The 18,369-nt window shown below is 27.8% G+C and overlaps 1 protein-coding gene across 1 annotated transcript; it reads right to left on the reverse strand.

Annotated features, from left to right (window-relative positions):
• Window positions 1–87: 87 nt before the first annotated feature.
• LOC101497534 (polyol transporter 5-like) lies at window positions 88–2,334 on the reverse strand. Its single transcript, XM_004500764.4, has 3 exons — window positions 2,035–2,334; window positions 1,440–1,786; window positions 88–1,319 (listed from the first exon to the last, which is right to left on the reverse strand). The coding sequence occupies exons 1-3, from the start codon at window positions 2,177–2,179 to the stop codon at window positions 258–260; spliced, it is 1,554 nt and encodes a 517-aa protein (XP_004500821.1). The 5' UTR covers window positions 2,180–2,334; the 3' UTR covers window positions 88–257.
• Window positions 2,335–18,369: the final 16,035 nt, after the last annotated feature.

Below are 18,369 nucleotides of genomic sequence, written 5' to 3' on the forward strand. Positions count from 1 at the left end.
ACAATATTTTAACTATTTAGAGTAATAAATAATCCACTACATTATCACACTTTTTATATATAATTTATTTTTTGTCTTCCAGTCAAAGAATAAATTGTCACGCTTAATAGTATTATAATGTTCCTTGCATACAAGCTTCAACTTCATGAGTGAAAAGCTAAATAGCCTAATATAAAGACGTGCAAATGAACCCTACTTACTACTACAGCTACATTATATAATGCCTGAGCTCAACCTTAAGTGTTGATTGAGCATAATTAATTATTATTGGTGAATTGGATCTCCCCATTATCATTCTTGGTGCTTAACTTCACTCCGAATTTACCAAAAGAGCCTTCCATTTCCTCAAGCGTCTTACCTTGTGTTTCAGGTAACAATGCATAGAAGAAGATCCATCCACAAGCTGCAATTCCACCAAAGAGGAAGAAAGCCCCTCCAATACTGATCTTATCAGATAACGACAAAAACGTCATTGAAATTATTCCACTCGTCACCCTATTCACCACCACACCCGCAGACGCACCTTGAGCGCGTAGCCGCAACGGAAATATCTCAGAGCTATAAACCCAAGTAATGGGACCCGCTCCAATTGAAAACGTTGCCACGTAGGACAACACGGAAACAATACTCAATCCAACGGCCCACATTTTCCTGACGTGCGAATGATCAACGACCGTGAGACTCACCGCAAGAGTAAGCAACGAAATCACCATTCCACCAACACTTGACAACAATAAGGGTCGACGCCCGACCCGATCCAACAAAAAAGTAGCCACTAAAATGAAAACGGTTTTACACAATCCAACGGCAACGGTTGCAAGTAACTGCTCCGTATCAGATTCAAGGCCAGCTTTACGAAAAATTGTGGGACTATACAAAACGACAGCGTCTATACCCGAAGCTTGTTGAAAGAAGTGAATACCAAGAGCAGCAATCACAATGTGACGCACTGCAGGTGTAGGATAAAGAAACAAGTCTTTCCATACAGTAGTACCCTCTCCTTCGTTGGTTTTATTTACTGAAACGACGTCGTCGTTGCAACTCTCAGGGATCCCAGCCGCAGCTTTGATTTCAATGAGCCTAAGCCGAGCCTCTTGTTCGGAATCAGAGGTTTTGTTAAGAACTTTGATAGCGTCACCGAGTCTCCCTTTCATAACGAGCCAACGAGGTGACTCAGGCATCGCTAACACTCCAACGGCTAAGATTACGGAAGGGATCGCTCCGATTCCGAGCATCACTCTCCATCCTAACTCAAGTGGAAGTTTCGAAAATCCGTAGTTTGAAATGTATCCAAGTAATATCCCTCCATTGATGAATACCTGATCATCATATATAGCACAATTATTAATTTAATGATTCTTGTTAATTATAGGCTTCTATGTTTAACTCTCTTTTGAAAGTGAAATAAAAAGAAGAAATATATAATTAGGTGTGCGTACCTCAGGGAAGGAGGTGAGGAAGCCGCGAGAGGAAGCAGGAGAGACCTCGGCGGTGTAGACAGGGGCAATCATGAGAGCGTAGCCAATGCCAATGCCGGCAATGAAGCGGGCGAACATGAGAAAGGGAAAGTTGGGAGAGAATCCCATGAGGATTGCTCCAGCAAAGAAGATAGCACCGGCTAGTACAATGGTGTAGCGGCGACCAATCCAGTCAGAGGTTCTTCCGGCGAGGCAGGAACCTATCAAAGAGAAAAGGTTGATGATTCCTACCAAGATTTCTATTTGCACGTCTGATAGTTTCAGGTCCCTTCTTATGTATATCACTGCTCCACTCATCACCCCAATATCTGTGTTACATAAATTACTTCTTAGTTAATTAACGTCCATGCATACTTAGCTTATACAATAATAATTTATTTCCCTTATATAATCGTTTCTGTATATAAATGTTACAGTTAATTTATGTTAGATGCAAATTATTATAAGTCTGTTGTAACAGTTATCTTCAAATCAATATACAATTTTTTATTTTCTCTTACATTTTTAATATTAATATTTGGTAAATTTTATTAAGAAGTACCCGGCATTAACTCACCGTAACCAAGTAAAATGGAAGTCATGGAAGCCAAGATAGCACAGGCAAAAGCAAACTTGTTGGATTCGGGTTTTTTCTTTTGAGGATCGAAATCTTCAAGAGACATAATAATCTGATCAGCAGCAGCTGTTTTGGCCTCAGCCATATCTTAATTAATTAGCAGTAAATGATTCAACTGAATAATCAGAATTAAGCAAGATACATGCATGCATATGTATAATCAGAATTAAGGTACACAGGTTGGTTGGTTGATATATAGATTATAGATGGAGATGAGATGAGCTTGCAGAAGGAAAGACGCGGCTGGTATGCTTATATACAAATTGCAAAGCGGATCCCTACAGTACTCTACTCTCTCTCTCTCTTTCAAACACAAACGTCCTTGTCACACTGTCTCCATCGATCGTCCTTTTAGCACTATAAAATATGTTGTGTTGCAATAATATTAGAAAAATGTAAATGGGGTTGGCCAAACGTATACTCTCATCAGAATTGAGACCACTTATAAACGTTGATGCATCATTAATCATTTACTTTCATTTTATTTTCTTTCTGTACGTAAAACCAATTTATTCAACAATAGAAAACATGAGGGGATCATCTCCCCCTATTATGTCTCTTTTAACCCAATCATCATCAAACCAGTCCTAGTAGTGTTAGATTATTCATAATTGGGAGCTTATTTGTTCTATAAATTAACCATTATTTTTATGAATTTAACAACTATTTGTTAATTTTCATATTTTAAGATACATCATTTCATAAGAAACAACGTCATTAAATGTTTATAACCATTCTATTAATTTTTTAGATTTATCGTAAAAACATTAAATATTTACTATTATATGTATTCAGAAAAAAAAAATTATTATTGTAAAAATATTTAATATTTACTATTATGTATATTCAGAAAAAAAATTATTATTGTAAAAATATTCAATAATTAATATTACGTGTATTAAAAAAAAATTATTTAATTAACACTTTTGTTAAACAATATTTAACTATTATAATTATATATATAAATGATAGAAAATATTTTTTTTTACGAAAAAAAACTCATTTAACTATTATTTTAAAGATTAAATATATTAGTACATGTCGAATTAACTCATCTAAGTGACAATGATAATAACAAAAGAGAAGAAAGTTTCACTTTAAAAAGAACAACATCATCAAGTGAATACCTTTGACACGAAACGGAAATAAAATATTTAATAAGATCAGTTATAGGTAAATAAATGCCGACTTGACATTAAAAAAAATTAAATATTTAAGACACAATTTTTTATTTTTTAGTAAAAGATAACATTTTTTATTCTTTCAAATCAATAAAATACATCGATATAATATAAATTTAAAATTGTTAAAATAAAAAATAATAAATCTGCAAATAAATTCACAACATTCAAACTATTAGCACAAAACGATAATATAGCACAAAATGGAAATATATCTACAAATATGACAAAATTCGAATGTTTAGAATACATATGTTTCTAAATTTGTAATGTTGATGACTTTAAAATTATTGATTGAAATATGTAATTGATCAAAGTTACTCTATTAATTTAAATCAAACAAATATCGTACCAAGACAGACTGGAACACGGAAAAATTATGTACTTAGACGACTACGAAATCACTTAAAAAAAAAAACTAAACATGTATAAAAACTTCTTATTTAGATAAAACATAAGAAGAAAACGAGTTATATAATTAAAAATAAAAATTTTATCTCATGAATTATACATTTAACTTCTAAAAATTTAAAAATTGTATTTTTTTCAACTTTTGCATTTTTTAACATGCATCGTTAAAACATAAATTAGCAAGACGCTCGTTTATATATATAACTGTAAGATGCACATCAACCTCTACTTTTAAAACTTTTTTGTTTATTACGTACTGTGGTGGAGGGTGAGCTTCAAAGGTTCCTCCACTAATGCCATGTATTCTGAGCGTCTATTATGATATCAAATTATTTCACACAACTTAAAAGAAAATTTTAAATAAAATAAAATGAACGTCCCTTTTTTATTTAATATTAATTAACCATTGGTGCATATATGTATATTTGACTATTATTACAAATGTAAGGTGGATGATGATTATTTTGGAGTGATATAGACATAATATATATCAATTAGAACATATGATAAAAATAAAAAAATTTAATTGATTTTATATTTAAAAGAAAAAAACTACACTTATTTTGATTTTTCTTGCAAATATAACATTAATATTATAGAATTGGTGATGTATCTCATAAATATTTACATTATTTTTAGAGTCAAATGGGTCAAAAGTAGGTGTGTTAGAATAAGAAAAGAGACTGAAAAATATTTAACTTCGCTACACCTTGACCACAAGATAGCAGGTTGGTCTGCTGATAAGTTATAACAAAACCTATGGAAAAATAGGCAAAGGTGTTTTATTTTTATTTTTAACATAGATAGGCAAATTGAGTTACAATAAATAGTCAATTATGTTTTGACTGTAATAATTTGTTTTTCATTAATGGCGATCTTGATTATGGAACCTTTCCATTGTAAACTAGTTTTTTCACCACGATTATGAAAATAATCTATTGGATATAGAGATGGTATAAAAACTTGCAAGATAATAATAATATTGAATTAAAAAAGATTTTTGGTTAGTCCCACAATTACATCTTAATCAACATTCACTTTAAAGCAAGCTACTTGAAGGAGGGGACTAATCCTCCAGCAAGTAAGATGTTTACTTTAGAATTCATGTTCATGTGCATGTGCCTTACCCTTCCAATATTGCATTTAGAATTTTCCAAATGTTTGTAATACAACTACGTTTATGTAACGCATATATTAATTTTAATTAACAAAAGTGTTACCAAATATGAATACCTTTGGTCATCATCTTCGTCATGATGATGATTTCAAATCCGAACTAATAAATTGGTTCCTAATTAACTTTTGTAGGTACCTAGGGACATCGTAGCAGTATGCCCCATTATCCTTCACTATTCACAATTATTTGACATTACAGTTAGAAGCTAACACTTGGATTCTGGCAGGGGGACCAAAAATCCATTATATACATGTGAGGAAATAATTTTGACTCCAATTTAATTTGGCTCTTTGTTAGTACAATAGAGAAAATGTTGGTTACGTTTGACATATATTTGGACATGTGGCACATTGGTGGTGGTGGTGAAAAAGGGAGCATGCGTGTCTTCTGCTGATTTTATTTGAGCCTACTTACTGATGGCTACAGAGTGGACCTGTTTTTTTGAGGTTGTAACAGCCTTTCCAAAAGCCAAACGCAATTCCTTTGCTTATTGATTATCAATTATTATTATTGTCATCACTCGTAACGTCTTCTCGCTACACCGGCCGAATCAACTAGAATCAATATATCATATGTCGCATGTATGTATAGATGTGATTATAAAGCCATAGAATACAATAATGTGGATCACAATTTATCAAAGAGATTTTTTATTCTTTATAAAACTAACAAGAAATCCGCGCTCGCGAGTCACATGTTAGTTGATATTTTATAATGTTTTATGTAAGATTTTATATTATTTATTGATGATAAATATTAATATTTTTTATATTTATTAATGATAAATTTTATATTTTTCTTTTAATATATAATAGAGGATCGAGTTGAATATTCCGTGTAGTTTTTTGGATTGAACGGCTGTTTTGTTATATGTGTTAATAAGTAAGTTGAATAAAAGAATGAGAGTAAATTCCTTGTTAATTTAATGTTTTTTACTATTGCAAGGTCATCAAGATATTTTTTATTTATTAAATAACTATAATTTTGAATATTTTTGTAAAAAATTGAAAATTGTGACAATTAAACCGTTATAATATTCATATTTCTTTTATATTAATAAATGATAATTAAGGCAATTGAAATTGCCATTATTTAAAACAAAAGAACTGTTATTTTAAATATTATTACATCGTTTGTTTATTGCCTACTATTTTATATATAGCAAAAGTTAAATTCACATCATTTTTAAAAGATACTATTTTGATTTATAGTAGTGGCTAAAACCACTTACTCTATTAAATTGTTTGTTATTTGTATTAGGTGACATAAACATTGTAAATGATCCAAGTTTAGTTTGCAATTCAAAATAGACAAATTAATCAAGTTTTACAAAAGATTCAAGTAGTGACCAAAAGAACTGATAAATATTGATATTATTAGGTTTGACGTTTTATTCAATTATGACATTATAATTGTGTGAATTAATTACTGTAAAATTTATTATGTGATCAAAACAAAAACAAAAACAAAATTAATAAAGTTTGGGTTACTTACATATTAGCATTTAGCATATCTAAATGCCTACATTTAATTATCTCATATCTTACTACTTTAATAAGATTAAAATGTATTAGAGAAGATGATTGTTACCATAGGTCTCGAATTGGATGCAAGAATATATGATTTGTTATTGTAGTTTATCTGTGTGTCCAGTGTCCACTATAATAAAAGACTAAAATATCTCCGTAATTTGACATGACATAAGTCGAGTAGTTTTTTTGCCTATGGGAAAGGTTGTAGGAGGCTTAAGGTTATTTTCGGTAATCTCTATGACTATATATCATATTGGGCGCGTTCGTTTTCTTTTTAGTTTTCAACTTCTTTCGTGGTAACACTTAATTTGGGTTCTTTCTTTCAAATCTCTATCTTTCTTGATTCCTTTTTGTTTCACAAGTAGAGTTTTGATTTGAATAAGTGATTCAAAAAGGCAGAGAAATTGTGAGTGATTCAACAAGTAATAGCTTTATATTTTTTTCTATCTCTAACAGTGTATAATTTTCATTTTAAAAACAAAAACCAGGTATTATTGCATCTACGGTGACTATATAGTTTTATGTCTATGTATTACTCTAATTTTATCCGATAAGTTTAAAAATATTTCAAAAATTATATTTAATTCTAATATTTTATATTATAAAAATATTAAAAATAATCGTTTCATAGATTAAGTCTAATTTTAAATTCATATTATATGCATGTTGATTTTATAATTGACCTAAAAATAATAAAACAAAAATATAATAAACAAAAAACAAAACCAAATTAAATTAAATATAACAAACAAAACTCCAATAAACTTTTTATTTTTTGATACCCCAGCATCCTCTCCTCTCTTTTCATCTTCATTTATTTATTCATTTATATTAATAAGACTATCATCTTCACCATTCATGCAATCAATTAAAAAGATGAACCATTTTTCTTCATTTTTATTTGAGGTTGTTTAATGAATGCTGCAAATAAATAAATAAAACATAACTCATTTTTATCTCATGAAAATAAATATTTATTAATCTTATAAATTAAGACAAAAAATCAATCAAAAAGGTAGTTCTGCAGAAAAGCAGAGAAAAGATGAAACAAAATAAATGCAAAAAGAAAATAGCAAGCTTACCTTCTTTATCTTCACACTCATTCATACACCATAACAACCATTTCAACCTCAAATAAATTTCTACAACCTCATCAAGACAAAAACAATGAATGTAAATAAAGTACTTTTGAGAGAGGGGATTTTAATTTCTGAAAAAAAGAAACATAAAGGAAAGAAATCTTAACTTCCGTAAAACACATGTTGAGTTTTTTAAAACCAAATTTTGGAGACAATATTATTTGGAACTTAAATTCAAATGGTTCTTTTTTTTCTTTCCGTAAAATTCAAGTTTTAGTTTTAATCTTTTGAGACTAATGCACTTATGAGATAAGCTATATTGATTAAAAACTAAAATTGAATAGAATAAATTGAGTGAAGACCCAAATCTTAACTAATTAAGACTATTGAATTTATTGTCTAAACTATATTAGTTAAGAGCCAAAATAGTGTAAAATAAGCTGAGTGAATACAAAAATGACCAAAATCTTTATTCTTTGAAACTAATACACTTATTGTACAAACTACATTGATTAAGAATCAAAATTGATTATAATAAGTCAATCAAATACCAAAGTGATCAAAATCTTAACTCATAAAGACTATTTCACTTATTGGATGAACTATATTGGTTAAGAAGCAAAATAAATTAGATTAAGTTGAGTGAAGACCAAATCTTAATTCATTGACACTATTTCACTTAATCGATGAACTACATTGGGTAAGAAACAAATTGGATGAGAATAAGACGAGTGAATACCAAAATGACCAAAATCTTAATCAATTTAGACTAATGTACTTATAAGATTAACTACATTGACTAATAATCCAAATGAATTACAATAAGTCGAGTAAATACCAAAATTACCAAAATCTTAACCCATGTAGATTATTCTACTCATTGGATGAACTATATTGACTAACAACCAAAATAAATTAAATAAAGCTAAGTGAAGACTGAAATCTTAATTCATTGATACTATTTCATTTAATGGATGAATTACATAGACTAAGAACAAATTGGATTGAAATAGGTTGAATGAAGATCAAAATGACAAAAATCATAATCCATTTATACTAATACACTTATGGGATAAAATATATTGACTAAATATCCAAATAATTTAAAATAAGTCGAGTAAATATCAAAATCTTAATGTATGAAGACTATTTCACTTATCACATGAATTATAATAGACATGAACTAAAATATATTTACATGTTTAGTCCTTTCCTATAAATATATTTTTGTTTAAGTTTGAGTTTTACACGGTGTTACTTTCCTTAAGATTAGAAGTTAATTTTACAGGTGGTTTATTGCAAATAGACACTAATAACTTACAAACTTAATTTTTTTAATAATTATAAATCAAACTTGACATCATTGAATTTGTTAGATTTACATACTATGTTCATGTATAAAATTTCTTACGCCACAGTGGTTTCTATAAACTTAAATAAATTCGATGTATACAATTATGCAATTTATTAATTTACAAGTCGTGTGAATCTCAAATTAGACTTGTTATACATCATAAATTGTTACTTCTCTAAAACTTGATGTTAGTTTTATAGAACAAAATATTACATAGAATTCAAATTCGAACATTATAAAACTAGTTTTTTTGTTCGTAAAATTCAAACTTTGGTTTTATTAATTTATATAAATTTGAATTTTATAGAATTAAAATATTACTTCTTCTCAGGTTTTTTCAATATATCATCTTGTATAAGTAGACAATAATATCTTTATATATTTTATTTTATAATTATTTTCTTTCATCTCCAATATAAACAAAAATTAAAGTATATTTTGTCTAAAGTTGAAAGTTGAGTCAACTGCATTTGGATTTTCTTGATAATAGGATCCAACAAAAAAAATCCATAAAATATTTGTAATAGATTTTTTATGATAAAAATAGTTAATAAAGAAACCAAATAAATTACGGAGAATGAAATGTTTGAAAATCAATTTAATTGATTGTTTAAATTAAATCTATTTGAAACAAATCATTTGAAATAACAACTTAAAACTAAGATATCAAAAGCTTTCTATTTTAAAAATCTAATTTTAAAACTAAGATATTGTTGCTAATTTTAGGTAACAAATAGGTTACGAATATTGTTGGTAATTCTAGATAACAATAATCATGTAGTTATATAAAATCTTTTGTGTAAGTACATACTTTAAAATTATATGAGTTTATTGTGACAATATGTCGTCTAGACAAAAAAAATTCTTTTTATAATTTAATAATAATAAAATTATAACAATTATCTTTATTTATTTATTTATTAATAATAATAAATTTATCATTTTTTATTAATCTATCACACTTAATTTTAATAATAAATTTAATAATTTTTTATTAATTTATTAATAATAATAATAAAATTTAAGTTTAATTTTATTTTAAATTTAAATTAAAATAATATATAATAATATTAATTGAAATAATTAAATTAATATTTTAAGTTGTAATAAAATTAAATATAAATAAAATATTAATATATAAATTAAAGTTATGAGAACTAATATCATACAAAAGTAACGTCAAGAGCTACATGCCTCCCTACAAAAATAATATTTTTTTTTACTGAGCTTTTTATTTAAAATTAAAAAGACTTCACATTCTAATATTTTTAAATTAAAACTAAAACCGATAAAATCTTATATAAATTAAATTAAACATTTTTTTTTGTTGTAAATTATTTAATACTCTTTTTTATTACAGCTAAATTAGTTAATGAAAGTAGTAGAGAAGAAAGAAATATTAATTATAAATAAAAAAAAATGATGAGACAAAAAGTGAACACATTATAAAATGAGAAATCATGAAACTAGTACCGAACATATTAATAACATGAGTTATTGGAGTGGTACAGTGTATGCACGCTATTTTCTTCTTTAACTAAAATATGTAAAATTTTACATGAGTTTTTTATGTTGTCAACAAGGTTTAAATGTCTTATTTCATTTTTTGAAAAAATATAAAGAAAATAGATTTGAAAATACGGTTAATTTTGCCAAATAAATTTTGTTATAATTGTTAAATAAAATATTAATAATTTATTTATTAAATTTTAAAAAAATCATATTTAATTATTTTGCTTATATAATATGATTTTTTAACGGTTAAATTGTAAAAATAAATAAATTGATTGAAGATGTGGTACACTGAACTTTATTTAATAGTGTTGTTGAGTTCATGAAAACGCTCTTTTTGGTTCGAATTTAAATGTTACTTGTCCTATTTATTTATTTTTTAAAAATGTTACTTGTCCTATTTATTTATTTTTTTCATACGTACAGAGCTATTCTATGTGTCCAAACAAAAAACTTAATTCCCGACGACCAAAATTTTAGTAATGTATTGTTATACAAATATTTCACATTTCATTAAATAATTTGAAATATACACATGATAAATTTTAAAAAATGTAAATAAATATTGATGATTAGATGATAGTTATTAATTTTGGATTTTATATAAAATTTTGTATGTTTGATTATTAATATATTATATCAATAATTAACAATTAAATTAGTGTAATTGAATTATTAAATGAAGTAATTTATCTCATATTAAACTTCAATATCATAATTATTTTAATAACTAAAACATATTTAACGCAGAAAAATATAAATTGGTCTTGAATATTATATATATATATTTGTTAAAAAACAGAGTTTGTAGATTCTAACTTCCATCGTGCCTTTTTTATTTTAATTCAATATTATTATGTATAAATTGTGTTTTCAACAATACAGTATGATAAGTTAACAAAACAACAAATAGATGATTTTCAATAAAAAATTTATTATTTTAGGCCAAAAATTATTTTTTAAGATTTAAAAAGTGTTTGTTTCATATTTTTAAAAAATTACTTGTTAGAAAAATCATTTTTTTTATTTAATATATATATATAATCACTTTGTTAGAAAAATCATTTTCTTTATTTAATATATATATATACATACATACATTGATATAAGTAGTACATCATGTAAATTGGTATGGATAGAGCATCATTTTTTTTTTAAATTTGCTCATTTATTTATTTATTACTTTTTTTGTCATTCATTAGACTTTGAATGTGTTTTGTTGGATGATATGTGTAACTGTTTATCAGACTCTTTTGTTTTATTTGTAATTTTTGAAGGACTTTTTAGAGTTTGTTAATTATGAATTCATTTTTTTTTATTGGAAGATTGTTGCATTACAAACTTGTTAGTTATTATTTTATTATATTTAATTAGTTTTCCTTGTATACAAAGACCTAGTTTAGCCTATTTAAAAAAAATATAAAATATAACATTTAAATATTTTAATGCGAATATGGCCGGGTCATGCCATGATAGGTCGTAGGCCAGGCTCAAGCAAAAAAAAGAAGTTATGATAGACCGTAAGCCAAGTTCATCGTAGGTCAGGCTCAGGCCTTTCAAAGCTAAGAGTTAGGTGCTAGACCTATTCCCACCCCTACCAACAAACCTAAGAGTTAGGTGCTAGGCTTCACTCTTGAGATATAAAAACTACTGAATGAAAAAAAAAAAAAATTCATACAAACTAATCTAATTGGAATTGTTGAATGAACTTTTCAAAAGTAATTATGATATACTTATACATAAACTACAACAAGGGGAGGGAATAGATTTCCATGTATTGATTAAGATTGAGTCTAAAATAAGAAAATCAAATATTAACAAACTTTAACAAATATTCTAACTAGAATAAAATATAAACAAAAATAAATCAAACTAAATTTATCAATAGTAATTTGTATAGAGTACCACCATCTAGCGAGAAACATCAAAGGGTCCTTTAGGATCAAGTTGTTTGCAGAGTGCAAGATATGATAAATAAATAAGGCTATCCTTAGAACCTGTACGATGATTCTTTGTCTGCTTGCAAACATATTTGAGTTGTGAATGTGTGCAACAACCAAGTAGTTGTCCCAACAACAAAAACAACCAATTGATATTCCTTTTCTTCTCAGCAAATATAGGCTCTACAGAGGTTGCTTGATTACATTGCACACACTTTGGCAATGTTGGATTCTTCCAAATGGATGGTGCCCTATCATGCATTTGGTGTTTGTTTCGAGCAATGTAAATCCATAATTCATGAAACTTTTCTCTTATATCGTATGTCATTCCGAATGTAATATTGCATTTTGTGCAACGAAACTCACCGCTAATATTAAAGATTCCATTTTGAATGAGATGATTGAAGCTATGAAGGCTTACTTTGCGATCAGTGGCCCATATGTAAGGGATAGGGATTATTTTGCTCTCTCCATTACGTGGGCCTCGTGTCCGACGAGAAGGAGCAGGTTGTGTTGGTGTTGATGGTGGCGATGGTGTTGGTGGCGGCGGCGGCTGCAAAAACATGCGTTGAAATGGTGTAAGGTTATTAATGTTGTTCATGATTTCTCTGTTTTGAATTATGAGAAAAGAAGAATCAACGGGAGTGTTTGTTTATTTTTCTTCTGAAGTACTGTTTGTTCCGAAAGAGAGTAAGAGATGACTAATATATATATACAGTGTTACCATGACTTTGGAACCAACAACTAACCCTAATTCATTAATATGCACGACATAACCTCAACCCTAACTCATTTAATATTTTTCTTTAATAAAATAAAAATTATTGTCAATAGATGTGTTTACAAAAATATAAAGTAATAAACTAACATAACAAAATTAATTAGTCTCTAAGTGATACTATGAATATATATATAAAATGTTTCTATATACAGGAGTTTGAGAAATCGTAGAATTAGTTTTTGTTATTGACTAAGAGTCTAAAATCGTGGAATCAGTTATAAGGGTATTTATAAGTTGTGGTTATAGTCTTCTTATTGAATGAATTGTAGAATTAATTAAACAGCGTCTTGTCAAATTGTGTAATTAATTTTTTTTTTACTAAAATTGTTTAAATAGTTAAATGCATATTTTCAAGGTGATAAAATTATTTCTATTTTTTCTTTTGTCCGATTAAAAATGGATAAACACAAAAAATAGTTATGCATTTCACTGCCAAGTGAATTTTATTGTCATTAATTAATTTTTATTTATTACTAAAGCAAATAAATGGAGAAGATATTAACTTGAGATGTCGTTACTTACAGAAACAAAATTTGTTCCTTAAAGTCCTAGAATTTTGGTGTTAAATAGACAATTATTAAATGAGTTCTGATTTACTCAATTTCTTTAGTTACTATAATTTTGTGTATACTTATATATATTTTAAAAAATAAATGCTAAAGTTTAGAACGAATACGTTGGTTGGTTATTCAATGGCTGGTTATTCAATTTTTATGTCTCTAATTTTTATTTGATCTAAAATAATATATAATTCACTTAATTTTTATTTGCGGCCATAAACATTAACACATATATGCCATCTTATTTTATTTATTTTTATTTACTTATAAAAATAATCTTACTTTTTGTTTATTTATTTATTTATTTTAATTTATAGTGAAATAATTTTTTTAGTTCATCCCTATAAAATTTAAATTTTTTATTTTTAATTCCTATTAAAAATTTATTGATCTTTTAGTTCTTAAGAATTTTTCATCTTCGTTTTTTGTCTCTGATTTTAATATTTTATTTTTAATCTCTATCAACTTAAAATAAAGGTAACGAAAATATGAACATAAAAATTGAATTTCAAATTAATTTTTTAGATGAATTTTGAATGATGTTAATATGACTGGAAAATAAAAATAAAAATTATATGATGATATTTTTATAAAAACTAAAACTATTTGCATGAGGGTAGAGACTATCAAATATAATTTTTGTCCGAGGATTAAAAATAAAATTTTAAATTATATAAAAGGACTAAAAATCTATTTAAATAAAAAATGTGCTACTAAAAAGAAGAATAGCTGTTTAATACGAATAATTAATACAAGAAAATTAATAAATGAAAATAAAAATTTTGACCAATCAAACTTTGATTAAACATACATAAACTAATGGGTGATTATCATTTAGAAGAATTAGATATTGTATCGACGTAAAATTCTTTTATTTTTTTAGAATCTTGTTCGTAAGTCACAACAATAAACGGTCAAATTGTGTGCGGAGACATCTTATGCCATATAACACCTCTCATTTTTAAACATATGACATAAATTAAACATTTATTAATTTTATACGCAAAATAATTATATTAATTGTAATTTTCATTTCTTTTGAGAAATAGAGAATCTCAACCTAACGAGTACCTTCTTCTATTGTGTTAGTGGCGGTATGTTGTGCATATTGATGAATTTTTTTAACCCATTATCTCTTAATTCAGTGCATGAATATCTAGTAATTATGTTTATTTTTTATTTAAAGATATATGTTTAAGTTATGGTAGCTTCTTAGGTGAATGAGCTATTAAGTTTAGATTTTTTATAAATTAAAATTGGAACACATATTGTGACACACAATCCTACCCTACCAAAAAAATTGCACCCATTTTTTCACTACCAGAAAAATTGACTTTAGCGTCAACATCAACTCCACGCTAATAGGTCGAACGCCAACGCTAACGTTGATTTACCCTTCGATTAGTGTCGACATCGAATCTAGGTTAAAATTGTTAAAGCTAATACAAAGCGTCGACAAAATATCATGCTACGTTATATTAGCGTCAGTCAGAACCATTATAAGCCGACGCTACCAACAATATACAACATCTGAGTCTAGTTTATATTTGTGCCATGACATTTAAAAAATCAATTGCGTCGGCTAGCCGACGCTAACGTCAACAAGTTGTTGTCAAAATAGTTAGCATCAACTTCACTGACGATACGATAAAATAAAAACGAAACAATTAAATAAAAGTCAACTTTATTTATAACGTAGCGACGGTCTCACCGACGCTATGGTCAACAATAAAACGACTGGCGTATGTCTGAAGCTAATTGTAAATTGATTCATTTATTTTTTTGCACATGCTCCATTATATTTTGATGTCTTATAAAATAATTGATACTTAAGAAACATTAAAAGTCATTACAGTGACAACATAACAAACTATAAAGTATCATTTGTTCTGAAACTACAAAATAATATCATGGCATCGGCAACTTAAAAACTACTACATAGACACTTTGCAGCAAGTCATTGAAACAGTTGGCTATTTAAAAAAAAAATAGTCACAACACTAGAATAGAACAAAGGTAGAGGAACCAAAATCAAACACAAATCAACATATTCACTTTGGGAAAGCTATTATTGCCAATAATTTATTAATTATGGATAGCGAATCAAAATACTAGTGTTCACTATAGAAATAATGAAGGATCCAACAAAGTCATGAAAATGACATTGTTATTAGATAAACAATTATAACATAAATATATAAATGTAAACTATTTTTATAACACAAAGTAGTAAAGTAAGAGTTAAACTATATACTAATTTCAAAAGTTATCATGGATAGGTTATCAAAATTAATTAAAAACAACTTATGAATATATTTTTATAAATTTTCCTAAACAATATCACTAATATTTAAGTTCAATTAAGTCAATCAAACAAGCACTATATGAGTTTATGATGCACAAGTTAGATAATCTTTTTCCTTAAAAAACAGAATGTACTATATGAATTTGTATGGGCCTAAAACCCAAAATTGCATATGAAACATCTGCCCAGTCCAAAATATTTTAAGGGAAGTTGATGATGAACCTTTGGGGCCAAATGCAACTTGCAAAACTGACTGCAAATTTTAAACACAAAAAATCAACAACAAACAAGATGAATAAAATAGTGTTTTAAACAAAAATCTAAGGAGAAATCACATTGTTGAAAGTAAAAGAAAGAAAAAGCATTATTAGCATATATATGTTAAATCCATGTTGTTTATATAGCAATTATGGTGACATTGAGACTATTCGAACAACACAACCATAGACTAAAGTATCGATCAGTAAGTTGTGGACAGTCACGTATCAATTATTAGTTATTACATTTACAAAATAAACAAGTTCATCCATTCTAAAAATATCAAGTCATGGTAGCAATTAGATAGATAGTAAACTGAGAATTTCTTGCATAAATTGAACATTTAAGATATACACAAATAAATAAAACATGCAACACACCACCAGCAAAATTTAGCAAGGATGGGTAGCAAATGGTGAAAATAAGGGTCTGGGAAATCTGGAGTAAGGGTGGCATATATTACCATCTAGAAAGTAATAAGCAAATAGTTACTTAAAGACAAACAAAAGCATACTCTTTCGGCTTTACTACAAACACAGCAAGACCATTGATTTATAACCTGATTTTAAAATAAATGTTGAGTTGGAAAGGCTCTCAATGGCCAGTCACGTATCAAGTATTAGTTATTACATTTATAAATTAAACAAGTTCATCCATTCAGAAAATATCAAATCATAGTAGCTTGGAAAATGCACTTACTTTTTGTCGAGTCCAACCGGCCTGCTCTAAGCTTCTCAGGCGAATCCTCATCAACTGTGGTACCAAAATAAAAAAAAGTGACAATGAGTAAAAGAAAATCAAATGGTAGTATCAAAACCAAACCCAAAACTAAAAGTGACCACAAACGACAAAGATGGTGAAGGTTACATATACATTGAGAATGGACGACAGTGAGAGTGAGTCTGAGAGACGAAAGTGATAGTGAGAAGGCGAAAATGAGTCTGAGAGATGAGTGGACGAGAGTGAGAGTGAGGGTGAGGCCGCAAGAGTGAGTGTGAGGCGAGGGAAACAGTGAGGATGGTGAAGGTTACATATACATTGAGAATGGACGACAGTGAGAGTGAGCCTGAGAGACGAAAGTGATAGTGAGAAGGCGAAAATGAGTCTGAGAGATGAGTGGATGAGAGTGAGAGTGAGGGTGAGGCTGCAAGAGTGAGTGTGAGACGAGGGAAACAGTGAGGCGGCGGCGGAGGCGAGAGGGTGAGAGTGACAGTGAGGCGACGAGACGGTGAGAGTGACGGACAGGGTCGAGGTCTAAGGTGAGAGAAAAATTAATAAACTGAAGGATAGGGAAAAGGGGGTGGGTGAACGATAATAGAAAGAAATAATTTTAATTTTTCAAATAAGATTAAAAAATTTAATTTTACAAATCAGATAATGTAGTGTCGGTCAATCCGACGATAAAATGGTGACTAAAAAAAAATATGTGTCAATATTTTACTTAGCATTGGTTTAGCCTAAGCCAACGCTAATGATTAATAAAATCACAACAAAAAAATTAGCATACTAGTGTGCGCTTGATCGACGCTAAATTGATGCTAACTAGTACAGAGTCGGATCGACGCTAAATATGACAGTTAAAATGAGTTTTTATAGTAATCCTTCTTCAACGGTTCAACAAGTATGTTTTGCTGGCCCCACTATAAGAAAAATCAAGCAGGTACATAGATTTAATTAATTCAGATAAAGGATTTGGTTATTAAAAAAAGAAAAAAAACCCAAATTTTCATTAGATTGTTCATTACACCTCATTTCCTCTACTTTTAATAAAATCAATTTTACCTATTTATAAAGTTATTATTTATAAGTATTTAATTCCTAACTCAACTAATAGATACCAAAGATTTCATATATGTGATTTTATTATAATGAAATTTATTATCTCTTGTATAAAAAATCATTTGTAAATCAGATTTGTTCGATCTCAAGCTAACATAACCATGGTTGCATCATGGTCGAATACAGAATCTAAATTTTATATTTCAAATTGTGAATGCGTTTGTTGGGGCAACATCTAAAACATAGAGATATATATATATATAATAATATTTTGGAGTTTATGTATACTGCATCATGTAAATGTTGGATAAAAATTGAATTGGATAAAGTATGAAGTAAATGAAATTGAGGAAGAAACAATGAGAATTTCTGTTCCCTAGAAGAAAGAAGGTCGAAAGAAATAGGT

This window comes from Cicer arietinum, chromosome 5, assembly GCF_000331145.2.
Source record: "Cicer arietinum cultivar CDC Frontier isolate Library 1 chromosome 5, Cicar.CDCFrontier_v2.0, whole genome shotgun sequence".
NCBI lineage: Eukaryota > Viridiplantae > Streptophyta > Magnoliopsida > Fabales > Fabaceae > Cicer > Cicer arietinum.

Bases quoted from the DNA above. Each gene is read 5' to 3' on its own strand.
- LOC101497534 (XM_004500764.4), bottom strand. From the start codon at position 2,179: ATGGCTGAGGCCAAAACAGCTGCTGCTGATCAGATTATTATGTCTCTT. The intron at 1,787-2,034 runs GTGAGTTAATGC...TATGTAACACAG, and splicing joins TTCCATTTTACTTGGTTACG to ATATTGGGGTGATGAGTGGA. The intron at 1,320-1,439 runs GTACGCACACCT...TATGATGATCAG, and splicing joins TCCTCACCTCCTTCCCTGAG to GTATTCATCAATGGAGGGAT.